Source organism: Bubalus bubalis, chromosome 2 (genome assembly GCF_019923935.1).
Source record: "Bubalus bubalis isolate 160015118507 breed Murrah chromosome 2, NDDB_SH_1, whole genome shotgun sequence".
NCBI classification, from domain to species: domain Eukaryota; kingdom Metazoa; phylum Chordata; class Mammalia; order Artiodactyla; family Bovidae; genus Bubalus; species Bubalus bubalis.
In genome coordinates this window covers 181,132,328-181,151,629 of record NC_059158.1, presented here as the reverse complement: position 1 = coordinate 181,151,629, position 19,302 = coordinate 181,132,328, and the positions used below count along the sequence as shown (strand labels likewise).

Genomic DNA, 19,302 nt, shown 5'->3' with positions numbered 1-19,302 from the left:
GGCACCCCACTCCAGTACTCTTGCCTGGAAAATCCCATGGATGGAGGAGCCTGGTGGGCTGCAGTCCATGGGGTCGCTAAGAGTCGGACAGGACTGAGCGACTTCCCCTTCACTTTTCACTTTCATGCATTGGAGAAGGAAATGGCAACCCACTCCAGTGTTCTTGCCTGGAGAATCCCAGGGACGGGGGAGCCTGGTGGGCTGCCATCTCTGGGGTCGCACAGAGTCGGACACGACTGATGTGACTTAGCAGCAGCAGCAGCAGCAGTAGAGCCACTAACATACACACATACTGAATGAGGAAACCGGAGCAGAAGACATGCACACGGGCGGCCCACAGCCTGGCGTGCCCTGGGCCTGCTGCAGTCACCAGGGATGCTGACTGGTCCCCTGGGTGCCTAGAGCTGCGCCTGCCCTGGCCCAGAGGACCTTGTGCCACAAACAGTCCTGGTCACGGAGCCAACAGCCTCAGAAACCACCTCTCCAGGGTTCCCTGGTCAGTGCTGAGTGAGTCATTACCACCGATTTCCCCAATTCTCAGGAGGAGGAGGAGAGAGAAAATTCAGAGGTTAATTAACTGAAGCCTCCGTTTTCCTCTCAGAGGAAATGTAAAGATGCTTTCCGCCCCGTCTCATGTATACACACATTTGCACAAGAGAACACTGGAATGGTTGTCATTAAACCTTTAATTATGTAATCTGTTTTCAACAATCATGTTCAAAGTGGAGATTTTGCAGAGGTGCTGGAGTTGGCAGGTGGCCACCACAGCTGCTCAGCCCTCACCCCTTCACCAAGTGCCCTCTGCCAGCTGAGGGAAAAATTCCTCCAGGCCCCTTTGCCCTACAAAGTCAGAGCGATGGCCCTCAAGAATATGGCAGCAGCAAGTTGTGGAGAGTGGCCAGCTGGCAGGTTTCACCCAGAGATGAGACTTGAGGATCAACCCAGGCCAGAGAATTGGGTTCCCAAGAGCCCTCAGGCTTTCAACTCCTGGGCCTTTGGGTCCAGGTGGCAGGAGACCTCCAGCTGCCCAAACCTCTCACTCATACTCAGGTCAGGCAGGAAGGGCCTGCAGCCAGGCAGCTCCTGTCCACCTCCTTCCTTCCAGGAGAGACCCATGTGCAGAGCTGACAGTGAAGTGCCTGCGCCAGTTGATCGCATTCCCATTTCCACATGCCATCCATGATTCATCCACAGCTGTCCCTATTCCCACACGGTCCCCAGGGCTCAGGGACCCAGTGGCTCACAGTTTACAGGTAGCCTGAGCCACTTTGGAGTTGGTTCTTCTGTTCAGGGCTTGACAGATGAAGGCCCCGGCTTCCAGGAGCTTCTGGAGGTTCACACCCTTTGAGAAACAAGTCAGAGGATGCAGTTAAGTCACAACCTGCCCTCAACACCCAGGGAAACATCCGAATGGACAGAAAACCGTGCTGCTGAGAAAGTGAAGGTGAAGACAATCATGTTCTTGTTCCCCTAAAACAACCACCGGGTGGCTGTGAGGTGGTGTCCTCCTGGCACATGGGGTTCCCCTCTGACTGCCCTCAGTGTGTGACATGGTTTGAGATGCCGCACCCTGGAAGGGAGCTAGTAGTCCTGTTCAGTACTCCAGGGTCTAGCACAGGCCGGGCCCACAGTGGTCAAACGCTGCATATGAAGTCAGGGTAACGAGGCAGAGCAGCAGGGGTAGAAACACCAGCTAAAAAGGCCACACCGAAACCTCTTTATATTAACGAGCAGCTCCTATTTACTGCTGTGTACTATTTGCTTAGCTCTGGGCTACATTTTCTTTCTTATCCTATGAGATAAGTGCTATTATTTATTCCCATTTCTTAGGCCCAAAGTGCTGAAGTCATCTGTCAGGTCATACAGCCTGAGTGGCAGGACTAGGTTTTAAACCCAGTCTGTCTGATCTCAAAGTACAGATGCTATAGTGTTTCCAGCCCACGCTGCGGGCCCTCACTGACTCTGGCAGAGCCCGGGGTACGGGAGGGGAGGGCGTGCAATTCTATTGCCCTCATTTTTTCCAGAGGAGAAAACAAAGGTCCAGAGAGAACCGACTCATTTCAGGCTGTGGCCTTGCCCCTTCCAGGGCTCTTTCCTTGCACCCTGGTGCCGCCTCAGATGGAATTCTCAAACCCGCGCCAAGGGCCTGGCCTTCTCATAGCCCCCATCGACCACACTCTGTTATCTCAAATCATATGACAGAAAAGCCTTAGTTCCGTGGCACCCTTCCCCTCCTAACTGCACCAACGCCACCACAAAAACCCGGAACAAACCCAGCAGCTCCGGCTTCAGGCAGAGCTCCAGTCAGCTCGGGGCCGTCACCACCAGGGGGCAGGTGGGCTTACCGTGTGAATGCCCAGGCCGGCCAGCATGTAGACCAGGTCCTCGGTGGCCAAGTTTCCCGACGCCCCCTGTGCATAGGGACAGCCTCCCAGTCCTGCCACGGAAGAGTCCACGACACTCACTCCCATCTGAAAACAAGGATGGTGGAACATGGCTGTCACTGTGGGGGGTCTGAGCCTACCAAGCTGGTCCTGGTAAACCTCCCTCTCAGTGGCTGCCTGAAATTCCACTCAAATTATTCATTCCTTCAGTTTATGAAAATCCCACTGAAAGAAACTGTTCCTCTTTTTGGTTCCTAAAACAGTGTGAGTCTTTTTTACTACAGTTTCCTCTGCCAGGAATCTTTCCTCCTTCCTTTCATGGTTGGCTCCTCAACTTCTCCTTCTCAGCCTAAAAGCTGCCTCCTCAGAGACGCCCTCCCTGATCGCTCACCTAAAGTAACTCCTCCCAACTGCTGAGGTTTCAGACTCCTGTTGTTTTCCTGTACTCGTTTACCACCCCCTCTCCTGCACCCCACGTCAGGCCTCTGACCCCAAGGTCGCTTCTCTGGATTAATCCCACTTCTCTCGATCAGTTGCTCCCACTTTCCGAGATGACTGTTTCATTTTCTCTCTCCTTAAGCCTCAACTCTGAGAAAATAAGACCCAGAAAGTCATAGAATCATTTGGCTTAAAGACATGAGCCTCAAGGAGGTAACGTGAGAGATAAAAATGGGTAAAAAAAGGCGGCGCAGGGTTGCTCTACTAACCTAAACACTACACTAGACTTCCTGCAGCAAGGCAGCCTGTGGTCAGACATGCAGAACTTTCTAAGGGACTCTTGGGCCATTGGACCCTTGTTCTTGGCCAACCCACAAGAAGCTAACCTCAAGAGAAACTCAGTCTGAGGTCTTGGTCCAGTCTCTGGGCAAAGAGCATCAGAGGCTCCCCCCCACCCCCCTACTGGTGCACGCATGCGCACTCGCAGCCCTGCATGCCGCGGTGGGGTCAGGGCACCCCAGTCCTCCCGACTCCGCCTTAGTCTCGTTTACAATGCAGTGCTGCCTGGTCACCTTTCCGCTTCCCTTTTTCAACTGCTCAGCTTCATGTCCTTCAAGCCTCGCTGAGGCTTTCTCTGGCGAATCCTCTCTGCCCTCCCCCACCCCCAGCTGGGATGGGGACCGTCCTCAGTCCCCATGACATTGTCACAGTGCATTAGGATTGTCACCTAACTCTCCACTGTCTCTCCTGACAGACAGATGCAGGCACTTTCAGGGCAGGGTGGCATGTCTGTGTCCACCATGGCCAGCCCAGGGCCTGGCACACAGGTGTGGGCACACAGTGAAGGCTTGCTCAAAAAATAAATGAAACACAGCTGTCCTGCTGCCCTGCCCTTTGGGAGAATGGACGTGTGCCTCTATCTGAGGACGTGCCCTGATTACCTGCAGGGCCGTCAAGGTGTTGGCCAGGGCCTGGCCGTAGGTGTCATGGCAGTGGACAGCCAGGGCTGCCACTGGCACCTCCTGCAGGACAGCAGACAGCATGTCCTTCATGGCCCCAGGGGTGCCCACGCCGATGGTGTCCCCCAGGGAGATCTCGTAGCAGCCCATGGAGTACAGCTTCTTGGTGACCTGGGGAGACAAACAGGCTCTTGGAGGACCCGGATTCCTCAAGCCGGGGTCCTTGGCCTACGCAGAACACCTCCATGTCCGAGGCACCAAGCTCCTCCTGGACCAGAGACTCCTTACAACTAACTCTGTGAGTGGGACTGATTCCTCACTCTGCTCATTGGGAGACAGACGTGAGGAGCAGCGCTGGCCATCGGTGCGGGCCCCGGGCTCTAACCCCTGCAGCTTTCCTCCGAGGGTCTCAGACTCCAGCTGGTCCTTCCCTTACCACCTTCACCTACGGTGTCAGACCTGGGGCGGGAATCAGGAGAACTGATTCCCTTCACGTGGCTCTATCCTTGGTAAGCAGATGTGTGAAGTCAGGGGTCTGAAGTGCTAGTTCTCTATTTTTAAGAGAAGGACCTGGCTATGAAAAATTCAGAATCCCATCCATAAACAGCTAAGATCATGGCAGAACCAGAGCGGGATCTGCTCCATGAGGAGATGCTGCCCTCTGCTGCTCTAGGGAGAAGGGGGAGGAAGGATGTGGCAGGGCCGAGGATGGAAACGATACTCGATACTCAACAGTGGTCTGTGGGATGAAGGAAATGGTGGGCCCCCTCCTCCACTGCCCACGCAGGCAGGGTGACAAGGAGCCCGTGGCAGCTGGTGGGCGGGAGAGGATGCAGCAAAGGTGGCGGGTGGCGGAGTGACATGATGCTGAAGTAATGCCCCAGTCCTGCTGCTCACTGGCTGGGGAACCTTGGCAGCGGACCTCACTTCCCTGAGCTTCAATCTCTGCTCCTGAAAAACGAGGACGAGCCTTTGGGGAGGACTGGGGAGCAGGAGGCTAAGGTCTGGACTGCAGTGGCCACTCTCAGGAAGCAGTGGCTCCTGTTAGCCACCGCTCGTTTCTGGCTGCTACCTGGTGTGCAGGAAGAGCAGGAGGGCACTGGAGGCAGACAGACAGGAGCTGAGACCTGCTTTCTCCACATGCAACCTGCATGCAAGTCAGTCGGTGTCAGTTTCCTTAACCGTAAACTGGAATAACAAGAACTCCAGAAGTGCAGGGTGATCTGTTTGTTTTGTTTTGGCCACTCTGTGCCACATGCAGGATCTTAGTTCCCCAACCAGGGATCGAACCCTGGGCCCATGGCATTGAGAGCATGGAGTTCTAACCAAGGAATTTCCTGCAGGGTGGCTTTGAGGACAAAATGACACAAGCTCTTGGGTTGCTCGAACTCATTTCCTGCCCCGTGTTCTTCTCAGTTCAGTTGCTCAGTCGTGTCCTGACTCTTTGTGACACCATGGACTGCAAGATGCCAGGCTTCCCTGTCCATCACCAACTCCCAGAGCTTGCTCAAACTCATGTCCATCAAATCGGTGATGCCATCCAACCATCTCATCCTCTGTTGTCTTCTTCTCCTCCCACCTTCAATCTTTCCCAGCAGCAGGGTCTTTTCCATTGAGTCAGTTCTTTGCATCAGGTGGCCAAAGTACTGGAGTTGCAGCTTCAACATCAGTCCTTCCAATGAATATTCAGGACCGATGTCCTTTAGGATGGACTGGCTGGATCTCCTTGCAGTCCGAGGGACTCTTGAGTCTTCTCCAACACCACAGTTCAAAAGCATCAATTTTTTGGCACTCAGCTTTCTTTATAGTTCAACTCTCACATCCATACATGACTACTGGAAAAACCATAGCTTTGACTAGATGGACTTTTATTGGCAAAGTAATGTCTCTGCTTTTTAATATGCCGTCTAGGTTCATCATAACTTTTCTTCCAAGGAGCAAGCATCTTTTAATTTCATGGCTGCAGTCATCATCTGCAGTGATTTTGGAGCCCCCAAAATAAAGTCTCTCACTGTTTCCATTGTTTCCCCATCTATTTGCCATGAAGTGATGGGACTGAAGGCCATGATCTTAGTTTTCTGAATGTTGAGTTTTAAGCCAACTTTTTCACTCTCCTCTTCCACTTTCATCAAGAGGCTCTTTAGTTCATCTTAGCTTTCTGCTATAAGGGTGGTATCATCTGCATATCTGAGGTTATTAATATTTTTCCTGGAAATCTTGATTCCAGCTTGTGCTTCATCCAGCCTGGCATTTCGCATGATGTACTCTGCATATAAGTTAAATAAGCAGGGTGTCGATATATAGCCTTGATGTACTCCTTTCCCAATTTGGAACCAATCTGTTGTTCCATGTCCAGTTATAACTGTTGCTTCTTGACCTGCATACAGATTTCTCAGGAGGCAGGTCAGGTGGTCTGGAATTCCCATCTCTTGAAGAATTTCCCACAGTTTGTGGTGATCTACACAAAAGCTTTGGCATAGTGGATAAAACAGAAGTAGATGTTTTTCTGGAACTCTCTAGCTTTTTCAGTGATCCAACAGATGTTGGCAATTTGGTCTCTGGTTCCTCTGCCTTTTCTAAAACCAGCCTGAAGATCTGGAAGTTCACAGTTCATGTACTGTTGAAGCCTGGCTTGGAGAATTTTGAGCATTACTTTGCTAGTGTGTGAGATGACTGCAACTGTGCAGTAGTTTGAGCATTCTTTGGCATTGCCTTTCTTTAGGATTGTAATGAAAACTAAACTTTTCCTGTCCTGTGGCCACTGCTGAGTTTTCCAAATTTGCTGACATACTGAGTGCAGCACTTTCACAGCATCATCTTTTAAGATTTGAAATAGCTCAACTGGAATTCCATCACCTCCACTAACTTTGTCCGTAGTGATGCTTCCTAAGGCTCACCCACTTGACTTCGCATTCCAGGATGTCTCCCCAAGCACAAGAAGGAAGCCCTCTGCAGAGGATCCTCACCTCAGTCATCACCTTTCACTGACCAGCCTGGGAACTGAGTCAGAGGCTTCCGCTCTGGGGTAGAGGGCAGAGGCTTCAGAGACTCCCTGTCAGGCTAGGAGTGGCCCCACACTGGGGTGAGTGCAGGGCTGTGCTCTCAGAGGGTCTTAAGGAAGGAGCTGAGTGAACAAATGAAATCAGTGACCCACCAGGAAAGGGCGGCGAGAGTAACCTGCACACTCAGGGCAGGCATGGAAGCCAAGCCTCATGAACCCGCCCCTCCCCTGCCGGACACACGCACACACAGACCTCAGCGACTTTAGCCGGGGAGATCTTCCCTTCGTAGGGACATCCAAGCACACAGGAGACGTACCTGTGGGAAAACAGGGATGAATGGTGTCAGTGCGCCTGGGCTCTCTGGCTAACAGGGCTGGGGCAGGCTGGCTGTTTGACACATCGCCCTGGTTAGCCCCACCCAAACCTGAGGCCAGCAGGAGGCTGAGGGCCCGGGGCAAAGGTTAATTCCATGCTGGTGAGCCAGACGATGGCAGTGGCACTCAGCGCCAGGAGTGGGCAGTGCAGTGCCACGCAGGGAAGGGAAGAAGCCAACGGGCCTGTGGGTGAGGAGGCCGATGATGCCCAGGTCTCAGGAGAGGCAGCCAGAGACCAGCCACAGAGGAGGAGGAGCTCTATGAGCAGCCAGCTGACCGCACGGGGTGAGGAGAGCAGAACGTGGGCCCGGGTGGGGCTCCCCTCAGGAAAGAACCAAGGAAGGGTACATGAAACTGAAGCGGGCACAAGAAAGCTGGGCTGGCCTGAGGCCCGAGGGGTCAGCGGCTCCGGCGGGCTGCCAGGGGGCGCGTACACTCATTTATTCGACTGAGGTTTACTGAGCTGCCCACGGTGCGCCAGGCACTGGAGAAGGGCAGTGAGCAAGGCCAAGCAGGTCCCCACCGCCACGGAGCTTAAGGTTTCAAGTTAGGGAGACAGATGATAAATCAGATCTAGTAGGGAAAGGAGGTAATCTCAGAAAGTGATGTGCCGTGAAGGAGAGACAAGGGAAGTGTGGCAGGAGCACCGGGATGGCCCGGGAAGACTTTGTGAGGATGCGACACTTGACTGAGGTGGCGGGGAGAGCCACGTTCCAGGCAAAGGACCAGTGCAGAGGCCCCCAGGTGGAAGAGCTGTTCAGTCGCTCAGTTGTGTCTGACTCTTTGCGACCCCATGGACTGTAGCCTGCCAGGTTCCTCTGTCCTTGGGATTCTACAGGCAAGAATACTGGAGTGGGTGGTCATTTCCTTCTCCAGGGGATCTTCCTGACCCAGGGATTGAACCTGCAGCCCCTGCACTGGCAGGCAGATTCTTCGCCACTGAGCCACCAGGGAAGTCCAATCAAAGGGTAGGTGTGCTCAAAACATACAACAAAGGACAGAAAAACAGGTGTGGGGAGCAAGGGGCAAAGGGGTGCAACAGGGGGCTGGAGAGGCGGCCACCATCCTGATCATGGGGGCTTGTTGAGCTGTGGTGAGGAGTCTGGATCTTGAGTGTAGATGCTTTCTGAGCCCACTCATCCCACTGAGGCAGAGGCTCCATTAAAATCTTTTAGAGTCTAACAAATGATGCTGCATATTAAGAGGCAGAATAAGTGTTTGCTGGATAAATAATTTCAGACTCAAACAACTCAGTGTATTTTGCCATCTTCATTCTCCTTACTCTCCAATCACTGTTGAGCATGGAAAAGCTAAAAGAAATGCTGAGGAAAGAGCACAGACTTGGGAGTCAGGCAGACCTGACACGTCCTTGCTTTCCCATCCATCCATCTGCCCATCGGTTTCTGAGCACCTGCTATGTGCTAGGCCCAGAGATGGGAGACAGCACACACCAGGGACTGACGGAGATGTGGGCTCCGCCTTCACAGAGCACAGAGTCTAGTGGGAGGCAGGAGGCAGCAGAGAATGTAACAAGCGGTAAGTGCTATGTCAGAGGATGTCCAGGGGACTCTGGGAGCCCAGAGGAGGGGTACCAACTCCACCTGAGGGAAGAGAAGCAAGCTTCTTGGAGAAACTGGCACCAGGAGAGGACCTGAAGGTGAGCAGGAGTGAGCCCTGGCAAGTAGGATGTAGAAGGAAGGGTGGTCTGAGTCTATGGAAAGCACGTGCAAAGGCCCGGGGCAGGAGAGAACTGGCCCATGTGACAGACGGAAAGAGGTTCCCACTGGCTGAACGCAGTGTGCAGAGGAGACAGGGCCGGAGGGGAGACATGAGCTGCAGAGAGCGGCAGGGGCTGAGCTGCGCAGGGGCTGTAAACCCGCTGAAGTCTGCAGTTGACGAGCACTGGCAGACGTTCAACCAGGCAGCAATGTGATCGGACGCGCATTCTGGCTGCAGTCGGTTGTGACCTTACAGCAGACACTTCATCCTTCTGGAGCCTCAATTTCGTCATCTGGAAGCGGGGAGAGTGCCCTCCGTGCTGGGTGCCTGAGAGGCTACCTTCAGATAATACGTGGACAACGCCTGGCACTGCTGCCATTAAAGATGTGATGCTGGAGACACCTCAGAGGCCGAGGGGATTCCTCAGGGACGTGTGACGAGCTGGTGGTGGAGCCAGGGTTACGCTGACCTCCACAAGCCCTGTTTAGGACCCTGTCCTGCTAGATTCGTGGGGTGAAAGGATCCAAAAATCAGGTTTGGGGAAAGCACTTGCCAGGATTTCTTCTGACCCTGTTTACTTGGGAAAAGACGTCTGGGTGTGGAGCTCTGGCTCCCTGCACCCAGGATAAGGAGCCTGTGAGGGAGGTCGCTGGAGTCAGAGGCTGGCCCTGTTCCTGAATGCTCTGAGGAAAGGAGAAGCAGCACCAGGGTGGCCAGACTCACCCCCGCACAGAGATACTGGCTGCCCGAGCTGCCTTCAAGATTTCATCAAACCGCTGCAAACTCTCATCTATGGAGCAGTTGATGTTCTTCTTGGTGAAGAGTTCAGAGGCGGCTCCAAAGATGGCCACTTCCTTGGCTCCGGCAGCAACCTGCCAACAGCCAGGTGAATTCCTTTCAGTGATTTTCTCTTGATGGAATACCCACCCAGAGTGAATTTTATGACATATGAGTACTACTATAAGTTGAATTGTGTCCCTCTAACCCCCAGTACTATCCTGGAAAAGGTCAATCCTCAACCCAATTCCCAAAAAGGGTAGTACTAAAAGAATGTGTTAACCACTGGACAATTGCACTCATCTCCCATGTGAGGAAGGTCATGCTTAAAATCTTAAGATAGGCGGGAGAAACATCAATAACCTCAGATCTGCAGATGATACCACTCTAATGGCAGAAAGTGAAAAGGAACTAAAGAGCCTCTTGATGAGCATGAAGGAGAGTGAAAGAGCCGGCCTCAAACTAAATTAAAAAAAAAAAAAAAAAAAGATCATGGCATCCAGCTCCATTACTGCATGGCAAATAGAAGGGGAAAAAGTGGAAGTAGTGATGGATTTCCTCTTCTTGGGCTCTAAAGTCACTGCGGATGGTGACTGCAGCCATGAAGTCAGAAGACGAGTGCTTCTTGGCAGGAAAGCTATGACAGGCCTAGACAGTATGTTCAAAAGCAGAGACATTATTCTGCCAACAGAGGTCCGTATAGTCAAGGCTATGGTCTTCCCAGTGGTCATGTACAGTTGTGAGAGCTGGACTGTAAAGAAGGCAGAACGCCAAAGAATTGATGCCTTCAAACTGTGGTGCTGGAGGAGACTCCTGAAAGTCCCTTGGACAGCAAGGAGATTAAACCAGTCAATCTTAATATTCACTGGAAGGACTGATGTGGAAGCTGAAGCTCCAGGATTTTAGTCATTTGATGCGAACAGCAGACTCACTGGAAAAGTCCCTGATGCTGGGAAAGACTGAGGGCAGAAGAACAGGGTGTCAGAGGATGAGACAGCTGGATGGCATCACTGATGCAATGGACATGAACTTGGACAAACTTCAGGAGATGGTGAGGGACAGGGAAGCCTGATGTGCTGCAGTCCATGGGGTCACAAAGAGTTGGACACGACTGGGTGACTGAACAACAACAACAACCCCCAAAACCTCAGAATGTGACCCTGTTTGATAGCAGGATCACTGTAGATAGATGTACAGGGTTAACATGAGGTCATATTGGTCTCCACTCTGTAATAAGAAGGCGCTCGTGTGAAGATAGAGGAAAGGCCGGCAAAGGTAGAGGCGGACCCTGAAGTGATGCGCCCACAGGCTGAGGAACACCGAGGACTGCTGATCATCGCCGGAAACTGGCCGAGAGGCAGGAACGATGCCCTCTCAGGGCCTCCGAAGGAACCTGCTGCCACCCTGTGCGGACTTGCAGCCCGCTGCCTGGGAGAGAGAACGTTTCTGTTCTCTTTCACCTTTCATCGAGTGTTTGGTATTGTGTAATGGCAGCCGTAGGAAATTAATACAGTGACTCATATCCCAAAACAAAGACGCCGTGGCCTTCCCCCAAGGACCCACAGTGCTGCTGCCGGCACCACCCGCAAGTCCCTTTTGGCCTAAATTCAGAATCAACATCTCCAAAGAAAGTCTCATCTGAAATGATAAAAAAGTTAGATACTAGCAACTACCTCTAAATTTGCGGACAGCTTGCTTACCTCTCAAGAGGAGATGGACGACAGGAACAGGAGTGAACATTTATTAAGCACTCGCCTTCTACCAGGCTCTTACTAAGCAATTTATGTGCATCCTGTCCTCTGAAATCCTCACAATGGTAGGTACTACCATTAACCTTATTTCATGGGCAGAACCTGAGGCTCAAAGAGGTTTAACAGCTTGTCAAATCAGAGAGCTGAGAGTGGCGGGGCCAGGACCCCCCACCCCGGGTCTGTCTGACAGTGCCCACCACCGCTGGAGACAAGTCGTTCGGACAGAATCCTGGGACAGAGACTGAGGCCCAGGGACGAGACAGGGGCCCATGCCATCCATCTCTTTTCAGGGGCACTCCCCAACCAAAAATGAGTCTCTTACCGCTGCCTGGAAGCCTTTGAAGTTTGGGGTCAGGACTGGGTAGTTGACGCCAGGAAATTTCTGGATGCCTTTCAAGACTTCAGCATGGTCAGCCATCTGGGAGCCAAAGGAGACATTGCCAATTCACCACCAAGGTGGCAGAGAGCTCAGGTAGAGAAAGCCTTTTTAGCACAAAATCTCTGTTCTCCAGGACCCTTGGAGAAAAGAGGCCATTTGCAGAGCTGAGTCTCCCCAAAGCTTTCTCTACTTGTTTGACAGCTGATGAGCCAGAAGGCTCCAGTTTCTCCACGTGGCTAACACTGTCGACTCTACATGAGCCGCACCAGCAGCAATGATACTTCTAGCCACTGGTTGAGAACGTGCTCTGAGCCCGACCCTGGGCTCAGCTCCCTGTCACCTAACACTCAGCTGGACCAGGATCTTTCTTCCCATTTGGCTGTCTCTGTGATGCAGGAGCTGTCCAGCTTCCCCTTTCGACAAACACAGAAGCCACATCTCTAGACAGGGCTAGAGATTCTAGGCTTCTAGAGCCAGAGACGTCACCTTGAACCTGGGGAGGGGAAGGCCTCACCAGGCAAAGCGGGGCACAGCCAAGACCGAGTCTTCCTCCCAAGTCACCCTCCTTCGCCGCACATGTTACTATGAAGCACTGAGAGCTCACGAAAGCGAGGACCTAGAAACCTACATCCTGACCTCCACTTACTTCCAATGCATCTGAGATGTGCCTGCAGGCCGGGGCTCACCTGCGGAACCCATTTGGGAGACACGAAGCTGGTGGCTTCTACCACAGGGAGTCCTGCTTCGGAAAGCATGTCTATCAGCTTGATTTTCACTGGAGTAGGTACAATATTCTGTAATGCAGAGAGAAAACACCAGAAAAAGACAGGCTGGCCAAGTGAGTCACGAAATGGTCTCAGAATGCAGTCAGTTCAGCTTTTTCTACAGCACCCGCTCCACTGTCTCCACTGTCAGACACCAACCTGAATTCACACGTAATCCTGCCAATAGGTGCAGTACAGGCTTGTCTTCCAGCTCCACAGACAGCATTTTGCAGTGGAAGCAGTTTCTCACTTGAAAAGGAGTTAATACTTACAATGGAAACAGTATTTGCCCGTCATACGGGCTTTTAAACTAAAGCTCTGTTACTTTATGACCCCATCAAAACCAGATTGAGACCAGTGAGCCATGGCCTGAAAGGGCGGAGATGACTAACCCTCTGGATCCTATGAGACATGGCCTCCAACGGGCCACACCTTCCTCCTTCCGTCTCAGGTGGCACAGGGTCTCATCCTCACATGCTTCACTACTTCTTTCTCCCCGCCCCCCACGCCCTGTCTAGCTGCTCACCAGACTCTGTGGATTCTTATTTCCAAATCTACTATCATCCCAAGTATGTGACGCCATGGTCCTACCAATTCATCCCACACAGGAATCCTTCTAACACACAGTCTCTATTATCTCACCCTCCTGCTCAAAAGCTTCCCCTGGCTGCCTAGTCCCTACAAGATTGGGTCCAAAATCCTAAAACTCCCAAATCCTTCTCACCAGCCCCTTCCACCCCCAATTTCTCTCCCGCTGTTCTAATTTAATCCATTCTACAAGTAACTTTTTAGAGCTCACCCTACTCCAAGGAATGTGCTAGGAGCTACAGATATAGTGGTGAGCAGAACAGACACAATCCTGCCCTCAGAGACCTTACAACTGACTTTTACAACCAACATTCATTATTAAAGGTAGACTAAGCATGCTCCAGTACTCTTGCCAGGAAAATCCCATGGACGGAGGAGCCTGGTAGGCTGCAGTCCATGGGGTCACTAAGAGTCAGACACGACTGAGCGACTTCACTTTCACTTTTCACATTCATGCATTGGAGAAGGAAATGGCAACCCACTCCAGTGTTCTTGCCTGGAGAATCCCAGGGATGGGGGAGCCTGGTGGGCTGCTGTCTTTGGGGTTGCACAGAGTCGGACACGACTGAAGCGACTTAGCAGCAGCAGCAAGCATGCTTTAAAATTTTAAGGTTTTTATTTAAAAATAATTAACACATGATTACTTCAGAAAAACACGCCCCAAACAAAAGAAAACCACCCTAACACCTGCCAGAGATAACACTCTTAATACCTTGGTAGGTAACTTTTTAGATCTGTGCAGTCCAGTACATTAGACATGAGCCATATGTGGTTATTTAAATTTAAACTAACTGAAACTACATTTTAAAAATTCAATTCCCCAGCCATACAAGCCACAATTCAAGTGCTTAACAGCCACATGTATCTAGTGGCTACTGTATGGGACAGCTCAAATCTACAACATTTCCATCTTCATAAAAAGTTCTATCACACAGCACTGTTCTAAGATCCTTTTCTCGGAAGATGCTTCCACATATATACAAACTTTTTTGTTTATATGTAAGATTAAGTGTATATTAATATATAAATATGTATGTAATTATATATATATACAGTATTGTATAATCTGTTTACATCACTTAATATACTCCTATGCTGCGATTCATGGGGTCGCAAAGAGTCGGACACGACTGAGCGACTGATCTGATCTGATCTGATATCATTAACAGCTTCACAGTATTCCATTGTATGGAGTCATTAATGTATTTGATCCACTTTTCCTCATACTGAACATGTTGGTTATTTGCAACTGTCCTGCTCTTACACCAGGGTTGTAAGGGACACCCCCCAGCTAAATCTTGGCATGTGACCTTCACAACTTCCTCTGGCCAGATCCCCTGACGTGTGGCTGCTGGAGGAGGCGCGCCCTGACCTCTGCCCCCGCACTCCTGCAGCTCTCCGCATGCAGCCCGCCCCGCGGGGCCTTGAGAGGGACCCAGGGTCCCAACACTTGGGGCTGAGCTGTCACAGGCACCTGCCCGGCCTCCCAGACGCGCCCAAAGTCAGGCGCAGCTCTGCACCCACGACATGGGGCGCTCAGTACCTGTGAAAACTCTTTCAGCCGATTTCCGCGTTTACCTTTTCATTTTGTAGTCCGTCTCGAGGACCAACTTCCACAATTTTCACTTGCTTTGGGAACGTACCCACAGATGAGGTGCTGACCTTTGGTTTAAAACAGGGAACAAAAAGTAACAGGAAGAGAGTGTCACGGTTCTCCAGGGGGACAAATCGGAAAGAATGTATCCATCCTCAATACTGAGACTAGAAGCAGTATTTCTCACCCTTTAATCCATATTTGCTCTGTTTTAGAATCAAGAACAAAAAGAACATTTCCCTTAGGAACAGAGTAAGAGATTCATGCTCGCGCTATGGACCATTTGCAACTCCCCTGAAATCCAGACTCATTTCCAACCACCTGGCAACTGGGCATTAGGCTGTTCTTTAAACAAACCTATTTGTACCTCTCAAACTTAGAAGTCCCCAAACAGAACTGATTTCTCCTAAAGCCCAGTTTGACTTGAACCTTCCCAGGTGGTACTGAACCCTCCCAGTGGTTAAGAACCCTGCCAATGCAGGAGACCTAAAAGACGTGGTTCGATCCCTAGGTCAGGAAAATCTGCTGGAGAAGGAAATGGCAGCCCACTCCAGTACTCTTGCCTGGAGAATCCCGTGGAGAGAGAAGCCTGGTGAGCTACAGTCTACAGGGTCGCACGGAGTCGGCCACGACTGAAGTGACTTAGCACACACACCCGGGGCACAGCTGCCCCAGAGGAGGACAACTGCCAAGTGTGGAGAGGAGTCGTCTTGGACTTTGTGGGGTGGCAGGGATGGAAGAGGCTCTGTTCTGTTATGATCACAGGGTGGGTGGTGACAAGGAGAGTGAGTCTGAGAGGAGATAAAACCTTCAGCATTTGAAGATATTAACACAACGGCCTGGAGTCGCCTCTGTATAAAGTCTGCCCTACATATAGTCTTCTATAGAAAATCTTCCCGTCCTCACCACCAAGTAATACAAGGTTTTTTTCTCACTTTCCTCTATTGTTCTTAGTACTACTTATTACTGTTTAAATTAATTTCATTTCACCAGATTTAATCTGGATAAACACACTGCAGTAGGGCAAGGGGCAGGGGTACTGGCAATCTACTTGGTGGTGGAGGCTTAGTTGCTAAGTTGTGTCCGAACTCTTGTGACCCCACGGACTGTAGCCCACCTGGCTTCTCAGTCCATGGGATTCTTCAGGCAAGAGTACTGGAGTCGGTTGCCATTTCCTTCTGTAGAGGATCTTCCTGACCCTGGAATTGAACCTGGGTCTTCTGCACTACAGGCAGATTCTTTACTGACTGAGCTATGAGGGAAGACCCTAGCAATCTGCTAAGGATCCCCATTCCCGAAACCCTTAAGGAAGGAAATATTCCTGGCTATCAATCAGCCGGAACTTAACTTGCCCAAACTGGCCTTGGTTTTAGCCAACAAAGTTTCCTAGAGGCTAAGGTGACGAGCCACTGAATTTCATGAAGTCAACAGGCTAGGTTGGAGGGTCCCTGCAAACTGAATCTCCCTCCAGTAGGGATGTTCAGCCTCTGCTGGTACATTACCCTAAAAGGATCCCACTGGAATGTAAGCTCCAAGAGGCAGGAACTCTGTTTTATTAATTGTTATATTTCCCTGAGGCCCTGAGACCTAACAGGGACTCAATAAATAACTGGTAAATGTTGTTGAAAGAATGTTAAGCTTGTTTCAAGTTCCTTTTATGAGAACAGAATCAACTTGATTCTATAACACACTTCTTCATAACAACTCTTCATATACTAACAACAAAACAATTCACATTTATGAAGCATCTATTATTTTCTAGGCACATAAAAGAGCCTTTTACATATTAACCCATATGATCCTCTCAACACCTTATTAGGTAGGAACTGTTAAAGTCCCCATTTTACTATGAGAGATACGAAGTTCAAGAAGATTAAGTAATTTTCCCAAGGTCACATGGTTAGCTAGTTACTGAGCAGTGTGGATCTAGAGTGCACGCTCTTAAGCCCTAGGCCACATTATCTCGGCCACCCTCTGGTCCCCCCCGTTTTCTCTTGCCTGGGTTAAGTGCTAGTTGCTCAGCTGTGTCTGACTCTTTGCGACCCCATGGACTGTAGCCCACCAGGCTCCTCTGTCCATGGAGTTCTCCAGGCAAGAATAGCGGAGTGGGTTGCTCTTCAGGGGATCTTCCCAACCCAGGGACCAAACCCAGGTCTCCCGCATTGCAGGCACATCCTTTACAGTTTGAGCTACCTGGGTTGCCTGGGTTAAACACCTAGTTAATTCCCTTTGTACAGTTCTGCATAGAAATAATCCCCTCTAACCACACAAATCCTGAGCCACAGCCTCCTGAGCTATGGTACCTATAGCAACAGCTAATCCTGGCTCAAGTCCAGCGCCACAGCCGTCAGCACTTCATTTAGTCCCTATATGATGCTGCGCTGCTGCTAAGTCGCTTCAATATGATGAGGGACTATCATATATTACTCTCCCAACTCCACAGAGGAAGAAATTACCTCAGAAGGACCCCAAATCACACAGCTAGAAGTGAGGAAGTTTGCACTTAACTGTCTGGTTCTGATATCAAATCTATGCTAGTAACCCCATGGAATGCCGACCACTACCATCTCATTGCAATAGGAGTTTTTTCAAACACTGACCTTCACCATCTCATTTAATTTTCTTAACTTTTCAAGTTGGACTTCATGGATTTATTTGCAATGAGCAACTGGTGGGGGAGGGTGGTCTAGTAGACACTGAAGTGGCTTTTTGAGAGCCCCCTACCCACTTCCTCACTGCCAAGACAATGTAATTTTTACCACTACATAGTTTTACGGAGAAGGCAATGGCACCCCACTCCAGTACTCCTGCCTGGAAAATCCCATGGACGGAGGAGCCTGGTAGGCTGCAGTCCATGGGGTCGCTGAGGGTCGGGCATGACTGAGCGACTTCACTTTCACTTTTCACTTTCATGCATTGGAGAAGGAAATGGCAACCCACTCCAGTGTTCTTGCCTGGAGAATCCCAGGGACGGGGGAGCCTGGTGGGCTGCCGTCTATGGGGTCGCACAGAGTCGGACACGACTGAAGTGACTTAGCAGCAGCAGCAGCACACAGTTTTAACTCCTTCTAAACTCTAAAGCAACAACTGACCTATCACTTACTAAGAGCTAGAAAAATGTCAAATGCTTTAGTTCCATTTTCCTGAACCTCCAAACCAACCCTGAGGATTTTTTTTTTCCATGTTAAAGGTCAATATGACTGGAATTTAGAGATTTGTCACTCAACCTAAAAAGTAGCTTCAGAACCCCTGGTCACAGCTTGAGCTTTAACCAACACAATGTATTCAACTCTTTACCCAGTTAGGTCTCCTACACTTTCCCTCCACTCGCTGAGCATGGGAGAGAAGGCGGAACATCAAGATCGAACAAGCCCAAAGTACAACTCCAGGGGAATCACATCCAGCAACACGCAATCCAAGTCCTGCTCAGCTAGCTGGGACCAAGTGTCCCCAAATGCAACAAGAACTAGAAATGGAGTACAACAGAGGGGGATGGCCTGGCTTTTTCCACTTGAACTGGCAGGGTATTCTTGAGTATTCATGACTTTCATTAAGGAGGAACTTTAAGAAGTCTGAAGCTCCATGATAGAAAGATGCCAGGGTCTGCAAGAAGAGCCCTAGCCAGGGAAGCAGGAGGCCTAGGATGGCGTTCCAAGTCTCCACGACCCGGGAGAGTCGCTCCCCATCTCTGAGGGTCAGTTTCCCATGCCTCTCAAGGCATCTGGGCGAGTCAGAGTCGTGTCCAAGACTTCAAAGGCCTCCCAACTCTGGCCTAAAGAGCTGTCCGGCTTTGCCTCTCAGAGAAATGGTATCGATTTTTTTTTAATCATTTGGTTGCGCAGAACTGTCCGTGGGATCTCAGTTGCCCCACCAGGGATCAAACCCCTGCACCCCGCACTGGCAGCGCGGAGTCTTAACCCGCTGAACCATCAGGGAAGTCCTAGGCTCTGCCTCTACGGGAGCAGCCGATAGGGGCCAAGTCCTAGATCCTGACCCTCACGGTGCCTTCAAGACCGGCCCTGGACGTGACGGGGCACTTACAGCCCGGAGGGTCGCCAAGCCCACCAGCCTCCGCGGGAGAACCCTCCTCACTGTCGCCATCTCCGCCCAGCTTCCACCGCGGCCGCTTCAGCGGAGTCCCACGTGACACGGACGGCTAGGTGGGCATAGCACCGCCCACGGGGCGGGGCCTCTGGAGCGCCGTGGTGACGCCATGCGCTGGCTCCGCCCCCAGCCTGTCGACGTTTCTATTCCTTCTCGGCAGTTTCCTTAGCCCTCATTTGTGAGCGCCTTTTGTGTGCGAAGGGCAAGTGAGGACTCTATAAAGATGAACAAAAATTCACCACAGTCTCTGACTTAATGAGTTTTTGTAATCTGGGATGTGTGGAAAGACAGATGTGAACAATCACACGCACCTTCTGCAATAATGAGACCAAGCATTACTATTTTGCCATGCGCTGTTCTGAGTTATTTGCATGTATTAACTCATTGATCATGGTCTTAAGGACTTAAATGCAGGCGGTCGACTCCGGAGAGAGAAGCATCCTTTGATTACATACCTTGAAGAATAAGT

General features: G+C 50.9%; 1 protein-coding gene across 5 annotated transcripts; it reads right to left on the bottom strand.

Annotated features, from left to right (window-relative positions):
- Positions 1-668: 668 nt before the first annotated feature.
- On the bottom strand, positions 669-18,925 carry HMGCL (3-hydroxy-3-methylglutaryl-CoA lyase). 5 transcript variants are annotated; one of them, XM_006077955.4, is made up of 10 exons: positions 18,771-18,829; positions 14,714-14,797; positions 12,707-12,796; positions 12,470-12,577; positions 11,727-11,822; positions 9,600-9,748; positions 7,036-7,099; positions 3,764-3,952; positions 2,346-2,471; positions 669-1,342 (listed from the first exon to the last, which is right to left on the bottom strand). In XM_006077955.4, the coding sequence occupies exons 4-10, from the start codon at positions 12,536-12,538 to the stop codon at positions 1,241-1,243; spliced, it is 795 nt and encodes a 264-aa protein (XP_006078017.3). In that variant the 5' UTR covers positions 12,539-12,577; positions 12,707-12,796; positions 14,714-14,797; positions 18,771-18,829; the 3' UTR covers positions 669-1,240. The 5 variants fall into 5 exon arrangements, with proteins under 5 accessions (XP_006078017.3, XP_006078015.3, XP_006078018.3 ...); XM_006077953.4 differs by lacking the exon at positions 12,707-12,796 and having other exon boundaries at positions 18,771-18,925; XM_006077956.4 differs by lacking the exon at positions 14,714-14,797 and having other exon boundaries at positions 18,771-18,834.
- Between the last annotated feature and the right edge of the window lie 377 nt (positions 18,926-19,302).